The sequence below is a fragment of the Sciurus carolinensis genome, chromosome 3 (assembly GCF_902686445.1).
Source record: "Sciurus carolinensis chromosome 3, mSciCar1.2, whole genome shotgun sequence".
In the NCBI taxonomy this organism is placed as follows: domain Eukaryota; kingdom Metazoa; phylum Chordata; class Mammalia; order Rodentia; family Sciuridae; genus Sciurus; species Sciurus carolinensis.
In genome coordinates, this window is record NC_062215.1 from 140,085,525 (window position 1) to 140,100,395 (window position 14,871).

The 14,871-nt window shown below is 38.0% G+C and overlaps 1 protein-coding gene across 2 annotated transcripts in view; it reads right to left on the reverse strand.

The window, feature by feature from the left end:
• Tmeff2 (transmembrane protein with EGF like and two follistatin like domains 2) overlaps positions 1-13,865 on the reverse strand; it is a 242,901-nt gene extending 229,036 nt beyond the window's left edge. For both annotated transcript variants that reach the window (XM_047547711.1, XM_047547710.1), the window contains exons 1-3: positions 13,309-13,865; positions 10,773-10,882; positions 3,006-3,135 (exon numbers count right to left, since the gene is read on the reverse strand). In XM_047547711.1, coding sequence (XP_047403667.1) covers positions 3,006-3,135; positions 10,773-10,882; positions 13,309-13,480 — 412 coding nt within the window. In that variant the 5' untranslated portion in view covers positions 13,481-13,865. The remainder of the gene's footprint in view (positions 1-3,005; positions 3,136-10,772; positions 10,883-13,308) is intronic.
• Between the last annotated feature and the right edge of the window lie 1,006 nt (positions 13,866-14,871).

Sequence of the window (14,871 nt, forward strand, 5' to 3'; positions counted from 1 at the left end):
AGTTGAATGTATAGTTTGTCATTTTCTACTAAAATCATAAACTTACATATGTCCAGGCAATGTATGGGTCATCCTTCTATACTTACATGCATATAAGAGGAAATACCTAAAAACTTATGGGTTCCCAACTCCAAACATCACTCAAGGAATGACACAGGAAAGCTATTTGAATTTCCTAAGCTATTTTTCTATTTAATGATCATAGTGATATGTATCTCATTGGGCTATTTTGAGGCTTATTGGAAAATACCTTATTTTAAATGTTTAAGCACTGACTGGAACATAATAATTAATATGTTGAGTAAACATCTTGGGTATTCATTGATAAGTTTTCTAATAAACATGTGGCTGTGGGAAATCAGAAAAAAATTGGCAGCAGTATTTTGGCTTGTGTTTCTCATATATGTTTCTAAATATTCAAGGGACATGGTCCTTAAGGCAATTCATGTTTGATTTGATTCCACTTAAAGAGCTGGGGAAGAAAAGAGGGAAAGACTGGGGAAATGATCACATTAAGTCCATGGCATCATTGGGAAATAGTTGGGGGAAACATTAATGTTTTCTCGATTATAAGATAAGTCATCTTGGCAAAACAGAGATCAGCAGCCTACGAAGGACTTATGAGGATGACAGAAATACCTAAAAAAAAAAACGTTATGCTGGATCTGAATCTGAGCTCCTAGTCAATGCATTTCCCACAAGGCAAAAAGTTAAAATGACAATGAGACCATGAGAAGACTGTCCAATAGGAAAATGCTTTGTGGACAAAATATATATGTAAGTTCAATGAAATAAAATTAACATAGAATGATATCTTCTGTGACCCTTTTATTCCTAGAGATCACAACTTGCTACCTTCAGTCAGTATCAAAGAGTAATAAAAAGATAAATGGAAAATCTATGAAAAAAAAAAATGAAAAGTCCTTTTAGATAAAAAAAAAATTTCTGATCCTCAATTTATTTAAAGCTAAATCCATTTAACAGAAATTATTTTGGTATTTTCATCATTTCTTAAATCAAAAACATTTCTGATTTACTAGTCAGAGGAACATACATTAAACAGAACTAGTTTACTATTTAAATCCTGTAGAATCTAAATGTGTGAATGAGCTCAGGACAGCTTACTCAATTGTGATTAAATTTTCAACTTGGCTGAGTGTTTATTTTCATAGTATAACCAGCACATCCAGGGACTAGAATGAAAAGACTTGAATGAATGAGGAGAATGTGATTGTGTGCACTCACAAGAACTTAGAGGCTGGCGAGTCAGAAAGACAGATCTTGCTAGCAAATATAATTTGCCACAATCTTAACTTCTGGTACGTTTGTTATACTGTTGCCTCATTTGAGGATTGTTAGAAAATCACAGCTATACGCCCTGGCCTTGAAGAAGCAAATCCCATCCTCAGTACTCTGGGATTTGCCTATATCCTTCCTGGTTTCTGGGAGACAAAGTTTCTAATTTTTTTTTTATTCCATTTGTCCTAAAGTGTCATTTTTCATTTTGTGTTCCTTTGGTATGGCTGACTGAATTTTCACATAATTAGTTTGCTTCTTGCCTTTATTTCTATTTCTCCCACCTGTACTATGAGAGCAGCAGGGGTCTCCTCCTCTCTTACCCCCTGTGCTTGGGAAGCCCATGAAGTTCACATGTTGCTGTCACTTTATTTACTACTATTCACTCAAGACTAAGGGTGCTCTACCAAATAAAGAGCAGTAGAGTACTGGTCCACACTGCTTCATGACACTTATCCAAAAGGGGCATTCACATCCAGAGGCACAGAATCATTTAGGAGAAAAGACTACTTAATAACCAAAACCAAATCCAAAAGCCCGCACATCCCTGTGAAAAACAGCACCAACTCTCTTCTGCTCTGTTTGCAGTCATCAGTACATCTTAGAATATTATTCACCACTAACAATCAATAGGCTGAAGATAATCTTTTCAGGAATATGAGACTTTTCTCCTTGTCTGTTTTCCACTCTTTTCCCAGCCACCAAATCCATATCCTTTAACACAATGTCCTAAAATAGAAATACCTTCTATATAAGAGGAACTTTTCAATAAAATAGATCTTTTCTGACAATATTCTCTATTTCTACTATTTAAAAAGTTCATTATTTTGTATCATTATTATTTTTTCCTAAATAAGTTTTCATCACTCAAATTCTCAGAAATTATGACTTTCCAGAAAGATCCCCATTTCCCATTCAGGATGACTCTCATGAGATACAGAAGTTTCTTTAACCCAAGTGCTTATGATTCCATAAGTCTAACCTGAAGACTCAGTTCCATTTTAAGGAATAGCTTTGTCAAGCTGGGCTGTACCCCTCTTGTTTTTTCTGCTGTAATGCTGTTAAGCTCTAACAACCACTATACAAAGGAAAACACGGAAAGCTAATGAGCATGTGAAGTCACTCTCCCTTTACTTTCTTTATATCCCCTTGGTATAATAGCTAAAAAGCTTTATAGAATCCCAAGTTAGCTGTCAGAAAAGACAGATGTCATTATAAATCACATCTACCACCAATACATTCTTCAATATAATCTGCTAAATGGTAAGAAGAGCATTTTTTGAGCTGTTAATGTTAGATATTAACTTCAGAACTTAAACCTTCAAAGCTGACCTCCAGCACATAACTGCATTTTTCTAAACAAAAAGAAAACAAACAAAATTTATGCATGTATAGATAGTTTTCTATATATTTGGTACCTAAGAAGTCAATCAAGATTTCTACTTATACATATTCAATTGTTTGCACCTCATTAAATAACATATTATTTAATTCTACCAATGTCTTTATGATACAATTTCTTTTTTGTTCAAACTGATTAAAATGTAAAAAGACAATAAGAACAATGCAATGCTTTGTACCAAAGAATCAGTAGCTTGACCAGGCAATATCGAGTCTGAATTATTTATTTGAAGATAATAGGAAACACAAGACGGGATTTTTGGATTCAGAATCCATAAGAAGGTCTTCAGGGAGGGTCACATACATACCTGTAGCACACGATCCTTCTGACACCACAAGTATCTCACTCTGTTGTTTGCACGCAGCCTGCCGCAGGTAACACTCGTTCTGGTAGCTCTCCCCGTTGGAGCCACACACAGGCACATAGTCACTGTTGCACTGGAGAACAGAGAAGGTAGTTGATGGTTAGTACTGGAGTTGGCATCCCTCTGAAACCCTGAACAGAAATAACTATTTACAAAACAAACCACTGTCTTCATTTTCAGTGACGCCATTTTATCTTAGAAGTCTTTAACCTTGTGAGTGCATCTCTTCAAGTTACACAAAGGCAGAATCAAATCAACCAACCAGTCATTTTATTTAGGGTTGGGTAACAAGATGTATCTAAATTGATCAACCGATCAAAAACAAAGTGACTGAACTAGGAGCATGCAAAACGTAAAACAACAAATATATCAGTGCTATTTAATACTGCTTTTCTGATATATAACCCACTGGACTTGGAAGAAGAAATCAGAACAGTACGATGGTCAAGCTATTGAAAACAAGGCAATGCTTTATCTTTGTGGGGAGCAGAAGAATGAAACTGAGATACCACAAATGTTCTTGGTTGTTTTTTCCTATTGAACTTTAATCATTTCAAATTTCTGAATATTTAGTTGAGGTACTAACTTACAAGTTCATTTTATGTAACTTTCCGGCATTGGATATTGATGTAGATATAGTCCGGCAACAGACTATGGATTGCAGAGAAAAAAATTCAACAACTCTGAACTATATGTAAATTTTACTGCCTATTCCAAAGCATGTCTATTAATATATATTTCAGAAAGAGAAAAGTTAATTTTTAAAAACAACCTCATTGCCAAAAAGTACACATTTTTACAATGAAAATTAGGCAACCTACCGGGTATAGTCATCATAATATAATCACACTCCAAGGCATTAGAGGTACTTGGCTGTGTCCTATACCTGCTAATTACACCAGGGATGTGATTATCTCATGATTACTACTACTGATGCACTTCATTGTTTAATTATAACAAATGTAATGATCAAGATGATTACTTATAAATGATTACCTATGCCAGAAACTAAGTAAGAAAAATCATGCATATATTCATGTAAAAACACTTTTCTCTTTTTCACTTTTAATTGTTTTTGGACTGTTGATGTGCTGTAAATGTAGAATACATATACTTATTGACTTAATGAGATCACTATGAAGGTTTTCATATATATGTAATACTAAACCTAAAACTCTATAAGAAATAAATATGGACTCAAGATTTATGCAAACAAACTTTCAGTAAGGTGAGAATCCAATTCATAAAATCTGAGATGCCTTTATGCTCTAATTTCTCATCATTTCTATACCCTTTTTCCCAATCAACTCTCATCTTGCTCTTTGCCTTTATATAAAATAGCTTAGTCTTATGGACAAGTTTATAAATGGAGAAAATCAACGTTCTCTGAAATGAAAGTCTTCCTTTTTATCACTAAATTACTTAAATATTATATTTTTCTAACTATGATCTACTTTCCTCTAAACAGTAAATCCAAATTGTATGACACTCATATTATGCTGGCAATAACTATTAGCAGGAAGATTTTGTACATATTTTAGAAATATTCTTTATCTTTCTTTTTATGAATTATAATGTAGACATTCTGGAAACCTATGTAATACTTCCTTTCTACAGTTAAACCTTTCATTTTCAGACACAGTTTATTTATGTCATTAGATTTTATAAACACTAATTTGATTAGAACTTTTTGTTGGTCTTTCAATAATCTTTGGGGCAATAAGTAATTTACTTCTGATTGTATAATACCTGTGTAAGAGCTATCTTTGACAGGATAGATAAATGGATAGATGGATAAGATAGATAGATAGACTACCCTGTGTAAGAGCTATCTTCCACGAGATAGACATATATATACACATATAAATGCATACATATAAATATATATTTAACTTATATCTGAATACTGACCTACCATAGGACTGAGCATCTCCTCTGCTACTCAAGACAGAAGGCAAGCAACAACAAAATGTCAGTGAAGAACTTGAGTTTTCCAATGAGCAGTGCTGAAGGGAAGACAAATAAAGGGGACTCGTGCTCATGCCAGAACTATGGCCAGGAAGGCAAGCGAATAGATAGGTGCTTGATACACACATGTGCTGCGCGTTCAGGACCTGGGATGAGAGAAGGTTGGCAGGATTTATGGGGCTCGCTAACACTACGATGGACTCATGGACTCTGAGCACGTGAAGGAGAGATCAGAAAGAAGGAAATAGCTGGTAACATTATGGTCAAGAGACTTGCTAACCCTTTCAGTAGACACATGAGAGTCAGAATTTGTGTGGACAGCTCGACCCATGTGTGGATCCTGACATTCTTTGCCATTGGTTGTCTTTTAATCTCTATTTTCACTCCCAATGAAAATACTTTGTGTGTAGATTATTTGGGCCCACATTTTCTTCTGTCCTATCCCTAAAATTTCTCTATTTGGCATTCTCATGTACTTCTGTAGAATACTCAAAATAAGAGTCAGTGGACGGGAGTGGGGAGGGAAAGTATTTATTATCTCTGTCAAGTGCTATTACACAATTCTGATATGCATCTTAAAATATCGAATAAACTGATAAAGTGTTCATATGTCTTTTCTGAGAAATGTAGTAAGCCAAATATGAACAGTTCTAAAACAAGAGCTGCCAAGTTCCATGCACAAGCCAAGGGGAGATTTGTACAGAGCTGAAAAAAGCTTAACTGTAGATTATCACCCTGATGCTTTTGGCCTTTAGTACCATGACTTGCGTTTACAACATGAATAACACAAGGAGGGAACATACTCTGAATCATTTGCATTTAAGAGTGGGGTCAAGTCCTACGTCCTCCTATTTCCCTGTCTTGATGTAGACCTTATTTATATTATTCAATAATTAAAAATTTAACAAATTTATAGTTTAGTATCTCCTTTTGAAATGGTTAACTGGGATATTTGGGGAATTAATAAAGTTATGCTTTTAATATATGGAATACTTTGAAAATCTCATTATAAAAAGAAATGTAAATTATTTGACTCTTATGACATGTATTTTAACTAGCATTCAACAGCTAACATTAACACCAAAACACGTAATTCCTGGAATTAGAGGAAAAAAATGAAAAAAGGATAACTGTAAGCGTGAAAAAAATGCTAAATACTATCTACATACTATATTAAAATATATAAAATTATTGGAAATAGTTTTAATTTTAATGATGAAACCATTCAATTTTAGATGAAGGGTCAAATTCAGATGGGTAGTGACTTGCTAAAGGCCACCTAGTTGGCTGATAAAAGAAAAAACAAGACTCAAGCCCAGATGGTTAGGTCCATAAATGTATGTGTTGTACAAACTTCCTCACAGAGAAAAAAGTGATTTTATTTTGCCTAAGATGCTTTTAAAATCTTAAAGTTTATTTTCTAAATATGTGTTTTTCAATAGAATGATTTTGTTCCAAAATTTTTCATTGGTTATGAAATCAGTGATCTACCACACTAGCAGATTCAATAACTTGATATAATAATGGAATATAAGGAATTCATTTTTGCTACAAAGGAATAAAAATTATGTTAAAAGTATTTCATATGATTTATTGCTAATTTGGTTAATAGAGTTTTTTAGTTGAAATTTCAGCATCTAGAAGCTATGTATGACTTATGTTTTATATATTGTCGGCACCTTCTTCAGAGTCTGGCATGTAGAAGGTGTTCAACAGATGTTAAGTGAATTCAGTTATATTCCCAGTTGTCAAAGGCTTAGGAAGAATGGATTGGGATATGGTATATTTCTCTTCCAAGGAAGAAAAAAGATAAAAAAAAAAAACCCTGCATATGTTGCAGTCCTTTGACCATTCCTTAAGCAACTTTTACTTCCCTGTGGCTGTATTTCCTTAAATGTAAAACTTTTACTGTTTAAGAATGGGTAGCCTTTGACTATAGCGAAAGTGACTCTGTGAGGCTTCCTGGGCTAGGTCATTTAAAGACACAGCTCTAAGTGGTTTCCCTCCTCTCTTAGCATATTTTCCCTGAAGAGCCAGCCTCTGTGCTCTGAGGGAGGCCAAACTAGCCCATATAGAGAGATCAACATGGAGAAAAACAAGGTCCCCAGCTGGTACTCAGATACAAGTTAAAACCCTGAGATGCATAGAGCATCTAGCCTTTGAGAGGACTCAGCTAATGACAAAGGAAGCAGAGATGAGATGTTTCCAATGAACCCAAATTGAAGATTCATGAAAAAAAAAAAAAAAAAAATCCACTGTCTTATGCTGCTAAGCTCTGGGCAATTTGTTATATAGCCCTAGTAATGAGACGTGTAGATCTAAGGTATGTTTTGTTAAATAAAAATATTTAATACTTGAATTAGATAAAATCTGAAAACAAGGCTTCATCATATTTTTAAATTATAAGGTGATTATTGATCATTATAAGATGAGTACTAATAACTATATCCAAATTTCTCTTTATTTCTCCCTCCCTCCTCCATCTCTTCCTTCCTTCTTTTCTTCCTTCTTTCTTCTCTCATTCTATTATTCACCCATCTACTGTCTTTAAATTTTTACCTTCATAATTGTTTTACCAGACTGACCAACATATCATTTGGTGTATAGACAGGAAGGTAGGATGCAAGAGGCTGCAATTTTTGCAATTTATATCATCATTTAAGAAATAGTTATATAGGTTGAGTATCTCTTATCCAAAAATGCCTGGGGCCAGAATTGTTTCATATTTTAGAGTTTTGAGGATTTTAGAGTACTGGAAAAGACATTGCCCTGAAAGTATCCCTAAACCAAAAGTTTGAAATCTAAAATACTCCAAAATCAAAAATTCTTTGAGTATCATGTACAACTTCAGAGCATTTTGAAATTTGTATTGTTGGATTAGGGATGCTCAGTCTTTGTTGCTTTGGATATTAAGAGTTGTCCACAAAAATCTGGCACTTTTGTTATTGATATTTTCATTTGGATATCTAATATCTTCAGGAAAATTGCATTTGGTGTCAGGATCTAGCTTCTTACTCAAGTATAAACACTTAATTGTGAGTTAGTTATATTTATGAGCTTTGATTGATCCATATTTAAAAGAAGAATAATTCTTACCCAGTTATAAGAAATAAGTGTGATCATATTTTAAAGGGTAGAAATAAATTTATTTTAAATCATCTACGGGGGGATGAAGCCTAATATATGTTCACTGAAGTGGGTCAATAATAATACAAATTGGAAGACGTTATAGCTTATAGGTATATATGCCCATTTCTCTTTGAAATTATCTCTCAGCAAGAAAGACTACAGTCTGTATCCTATTTTGAATGGAAGAATTCATGCTTGCATCTGAAGATGCAAGGGAAACAGAGATTTGGAATAGTATGTAAAAAAATAGGTTTTCAGAACTTCTCATCTTTCATCAGGTAATAGGGCAGAAAAACAAAACAAAAACAAAAAATTCAAATTCATGTGAAAATGCTATGAGAAGACTGTATATATTCTATATTCCTGGTATATGCAAATTCATTACTGCATATATCATTCTACACTCCTGGTATAGGCAAAATCTAAATTTTCTTCTAGGAAGATGTTTATTTTCTTCTGCCAGGTTGACAAGTATTACAAAGCACACATTGATAGCAGTAGTAATATAGTAAATTTAAAATTTTTTTTAAATTTACATTTTACATATTTTATATTTTACAAAGTTACATTTTAGTTTTCTGTTAAAACTTGCATTCATTACCCTCTACAATCTATTCCACTCAAGAGTTTTTTAAAGTAATGACAAAAGTATAAAAAACACAAATATCTTTCTTGATAAAAATTTTACCAGAATCTTCTGTGGCAGCTGCAAATCAAACACAATTCCATTTAGTAGTATTCATCCATTTAGAGTTCTATCTATTCTTCCCTTCCCCTCAAGAACCATGACTTTCCATTTAAGGAATGTTCTTCCTGGTTCATTTTTTACTGTTTATGAGTTCACTTATTATATCTACCCTTGGTTACAAAATATGACAAATTTATGAGAATCACAAAGTTAAAGGGAAAAATTTCTGAAAATCCTATGTGGGGGGGGTCTTCAATTAGTGATATGTCCAACTTTTTTTACCTGTTAGTTAACATTTGGGGGAAGTATGAATTGGGGAGTTCTCAAGCTCCATTTCTCTCTTGTAGTTCATTGAAAGAACATAATTACATTGCTCAGTGTAGTGGAGACTTTGGAAGTCTATGCATATTAAATGTGTTTTTAACACTACAGTATGGTCTTAAATACTGTGGTATAGTCACAGCAGTAACCACCCACAGGAGGTGGTGCACTTTACAAATAGCACTTCTTTTATTGTGTTTCGTAGAATGAAGAAAATAAAGTCTATGAAGCCTTTAGCCTATGTAAAAGTCAAACTATATTGAAATATAAATTCCCTTATCTGTTTCAGTAACAGGTTGAATTCAGTCTAAAATATTTGAAGTTCCTCAATTCTAAATATTTCATATTAAATCAGATATTTAGGTCTGAAATTGTGATTGACGTTTTATTTGTTCTATAACTTCCTTTTACTTACAATCTTGGAAAGTGTTCCTTATCTCACATACAGAGTTTTGTTTATATGCATGTTTCCTGGTTGAATCTTATCTTGATGACAAAGAATATTTTAAAAAGTAACTCAATGGCCAGGTGCGGTGGTGCTTGCTTGTAATCCCAGTGGCTCAGGAGGGTGAGGCAGGAGGATGACGAGTTCAAAGCCAGCCTCAGCAAATCAAGGTGCTAAGCAACTCAGTGAGACCCTGTCTCTAAATAAAATACGAAATTGGACTGGGGATGAGGCTCAGTGGTGGAGTGCCCCTGAGTTCAATTCCTGGTACCACCCCTGACAAAAAGTAACTCAATAATACTCAAAGGTGGATATAGAATATTCACACATCTATGTAATTGAAGGTATATATAGATGAGTATTTTGAAAGGAAAAGGAGGTTTATAATTTACATCACGGGAAACATTTATTAAATGATGAAAATAGCATTGACAGATTTATCTTTAAGAGATACTAATAATCTAGTTTCAATGACACCTAGTATGCAACTTTTTCTGTGCTTTAATATTTGAAAACTTTACAACACCAGCCCAACTAAATCTTTCTTGTGTTCATGAAATGACTTGCAGTTCAATGCAATGTACTTATTTTGATTCCTGAGAGATTCAGTTCTAATTCAACATGGTACCCACTGAAAAGTTAACATGAATTAACAAGGTCCATAATTTCAAAACTAGATCAGTAGTTTCAAAGTCACTTTAATCAGAGTTTATTTAAAAGTTTAATCATATTGACAGGATAGTGAAAACCAACACCATTAAAACAAAGAACAATAAGTTCAAAATACGACAGTCCTAGTCAAAACGAACAAAATTATACAGATCCATACTTTTTACTGGTCAACTATTTTGACTTCTACCCCCAGTCTCTTGACATACAAAATGCATGCTAGAAGGGTCAGAGAAACATAATTTTTCCTGCATATTAAAAAAAAAAACACACAATCCAAAGCTGTCTATCTCTAGTGGCATTGATAACTATGGCATACATGGTTCTTCAAGAGGTATACATCTTCCTGACATTTGTTGGCTCTCTTGCCAACATTCACTTGATGCCAGCTTTCCTCTTAGCTCATATAGCTATAAATCAATGAGTGATGGGTCGTAAAAGGTTGCTTCGTAGTCCCTTTAATGAATTTGAAGATGCAAAGACATCTTACCTTGAACTGACAGACGCAAGTCACAGTGTCTCCAATTCTTAAACATTCCCCATCGAATTTACAGGTGTTGGTGTCACAGAGGAAGAGATCATTTTCTCTGTCATCGTAACCTCAAATTCAAAGAGAACACTCCAGTCATTAAAACATGTTAGATTTTGTCAAAAAGGATCACCCTGAATCTTTAAAAGAATTTGAATTTCCTAAATTTTAATTCCAACAACCACATCTGTTCAACTAGGACAATGCTCTACCAATAACCTCACAAGCTAGTTAAGTGAGCAACAGTCACTTCCATTCTTTACAGTTATTTTGTAGTCAAATCTCTTTCAAAAGCCTCTTTTGATAATGCGTGTTAGCTTTGGTGAATATTGACAACAGTGAATGAAAGTTTGACACTTGCTATCTAGCTTCTTTCTTTCTTTTTGCTTTTTTGTTAAGTGAGTGGAACATGTATCTCCAAAACTCAACATTTTGGAAAAGAGCTGAAGAGCTGGTGATGGGCTGTGAATGCCATTTTACCATTTCTCCATATTTAATCATTGTTTTTAAGGTCTGAAACTATCCCTTATTTGGAATTTCTCCAGACAAAGAGGAAACAAAGCCCCAATAATAAAGATAAACAGGCACAGTGTTTTCTGTGATGGTCTGTCTGGCTCAAATGAAGATTGATCACCTCCAAGTTAACAGGATAGGAGGGGGATGCCAAGTTCTTGACAATCTGCCTGGAAAACCAGTTCATTCTTTTCAGTTTGTGCAGATCCCTTTAAGATATCTGGCCAATAATGAATTTCTCTATTGCCAATGATAATTTTACATTTAAATTAGCTATTTCCTAAAATAATACTACAGTTATGGATGAAGAAAACCAGTCATGTTGGACTAAAAAGCCATCAACATTTGAAACAACTGATTTTGAAGACTGTTTAATGTTCATGTAACCAAGCATCTAAAAAGTGACAAGGCACCTGCAAAGTGGAACTTATTCTTTCAAAAATAGCTTACAACCATGCATAAATTAAAGAAACAAGAATAAAGAATAAATTAAAGAAACATGAAATTTATAAAATGTCAAATTTAGAATTACCAAAAACAGAACAAAGATCTATTGACCCAAATGTAACAGTGTTCCAATTCTCAACTTTTTAAAAAAAGGATAAATTAAAAGGAAGCATAATAAATTTCATCTTGGAATTTACATCAGTAACAACCGAAAACTACATATTCTTTCACTTATAAGTTACAGTTAGTCATCTCCTCTCAAAAGTTATATACACTTTGGCTCACATACATCCCTGAAAGTCACTTCATTCAGAGCCAGATTTCACTGTAGCAGAATTATATTTACAGAAGTTAAAAAATTACATGCACACTTGCTAAAACTAGAACAGATCAGACCTAGGGGACAATACCCAGGCATGTTAATGGAGTTTAAAATGCCAATGAAATCACACCACAATTCCACCCGGTATACTACAGGCTGTCATACTGAAATGCTAGGAGTGCAGCAACTCCCATCCTACGGTCCTATTTAATTAGCAGGCTTTAGCAGAGTGAAGCCTGCCAAAGCTCTTGCTTTCAGATTCTGAAGGGACCCGGACAAGTAAAAGGAACAACCGACCTACTCCAAACCCAGTCCAGAAATGGAGGAGTCAGAGCCCACAGAGGTTGGTTCACCTTCTGTCCACCTGCGTGTGAGCCTGCCCAGCCTGGGTCATATCTACTCCGGCCTGGGAAATTTGTGAAGCGCTCGTTTTCAACTTCCCTCCACCACACAGGAGGTTAGGGAAGCAGGGGAAGGGTACCTTTGGACTGCAAAATCAAATATAATGTCCTCTGCAGTCAAGGAAAGGGAGGGAAGGGGGAGGAGAGGAGGGAGGGAGAGGAAGAGAGAGAGGGAGAGGGGGAGAAGGAGAGAGAGAGAGAGAGAGAGAGAGAGAGAGAGAGAGACACAGAGAGACAGAGAGACAGAGAGAGAGAGAGAGATGTTGAAATTGATTCTCCTATAACCTACTCGTTTAGAATCTATATGATCTGGTCTTGAATTCGAGACCATCACACTTTCATAGCACTTTTGCCAGGAACCAGCGATTCCTCTGCAGTCACCATTTGATTTATTGCTTTCTCCCTTGTTCTTTCTCATAAAGTTATTTCTCGCTCATCCTAGTCAGACTTTTTAATGATGGGAAATGTTCTGGTTTAGTGTTTCCCCTAAGGTTGGTACTGTTTTCAATGAACCCAGAAGACCATCCCGTTTAATATTTCTCAAAATCCTCGAGGCTCCAATTTAAGTGCAAACATTCAAAGGTTCCAGCACCTGCACTTTCTGCCCATCCCAGCGGCACCCCCCCCCCTTCACTCCCGGGGGTTGGGGGAGGATGGCTGGAACAGCTCCCTGTGTTTTTCTGGATGGAGGTACGGGGTCTCAGGTTTGGGGCGGTGGGAGATGAGAAGCTGGGGAGACACAGCGGTCTATGCAGGATGGGAGAGTTCTTCTGAGGGTTAAGGGGGTCGGTTGGGGGCCGGATTCTGGGCTTACCAGAGCAGTTCCAGCCGGTGGGTGTTTGGCAGTCACTTAAGGAGGTAGGGAAAGCAGCGAGCTTCACTGGGCGGGCTACAATGAGTAGCATCACCGGCAGCAGCAGCAGCCAGCAAAAGCCCTCGCAAAGTGTCCAGCTGCTGCACTGCCGCGGGGACTCCCACAGCACCATGACTAGTTCTCGCAACTCTGCAGCAGCAAACAGCTTCTGAAGAACACAGGATTTCGGGGACCAGGCAGCGGGCTATTGAGCATCCCGCGGACGGCGGCAGCAGAGACGGCGGCGGCGGCAGTGACACCCGGCGGGGAAGCAGCAGCCAAACCCGCGCATGATCTCGAGAGTTTCAGCAACATCCAGTGACCCGGCTCAGCCCCGGGAGTGAGAGGGTCCTCCGCTGAGAAGCAACGCCGGAGATGCGGAAAGCTCTTGCCATTAGGAGGGGGCTCTGAGAAGTAGAGGAGCAGAAGTCCAGAAGGCAGAGGAGAGGAGCCCAAGGAGGAAGGGTGGAGGGAGAGTCAAGGCGCCCCGCAGCCTAGCAGCCGCCTCTCGCGCTCTGCCGCCCGCATCCCTCTGGCGTTTGGGAAGCAGCAGGTCCTTAGCCCGCCCGGGATCACGTGGGAAGCGGCAATCGGACTCTGATTGGTGGAGCGGGATGCAGGTCCCGAGAGGGAGGGGTCGGCGAGGAGGTGCAAGGAGGAGGCTGCCGCGGATGCCACAGATGGGCTTGCTTGCCAGGCTCTAGCCCGAATGGAGCTAGGCGCGGATAGTTCTTGTGAAGAAGCTCAGGCTTCAGGGCGGGCGACCCCCACACTCTTTTATACCTCTTGCCTCACTCTCCGCTCCAGGACGCCCCCTACCGAGCGCAGGGTCCAGAGTTGCGCCTCTCTTAGATGCGTGACCCGGGGCTGTAAGCACCCGCCGCGGCTGGATGGCGTCTTCTAGGAGCTAGAGATGGTGGGGGCGGAGGTGGCAGAAGAGCCGCAGAAGCAGGGCAGAGAGGGGAAAGCGGGCATGGAGAAGAGGGCGTCCTTCGGGCGCCCGGCGCTGGAGCGTGAGGGAGCGCGCCGCCTGAGCTGTAAGGGGTTGAAGACTGGGAATGTCGCGGCGGAGAGCCCAGGGACGTTTCTCTAGACAGTAGCCGAGAGAAAGAGGGTGAGAAGCGATGGTGTGAGTGTGAGAACAGCTCTGGCAGGCCTGGAAGCAGTACTGCCCACAGGAGCCCGCAACCCTGAGGCTGCTCGCCGCGCTGGCCCAGCCAGCCTTGCAGGCTCTTTCCTCTTCCGAGTCTTTTTCCCCCAGTCCCCTTCCTGGCCTCCCGCAGCTCCGACCCAAACCGAGGGACTGAAGGTTTGAATCCCTGTCTCCCATCATACGCTCTTCTCCAGCCCAGAGCCTATTTGTTGCCGTGCGGCCAGATGTGTTTCGAAGGTCAGATTTAGTCGGGACAGGTGGTCTCAAAAGAAGGGAAGGGCTCCTCTGCATAAGCAGTGGGTGGGTTCCCGGGCGCCTCCGCAGGGAAGCAGCGTCCGGGAACCGCGGGCTCACTTGGGCAGCACAGGCAG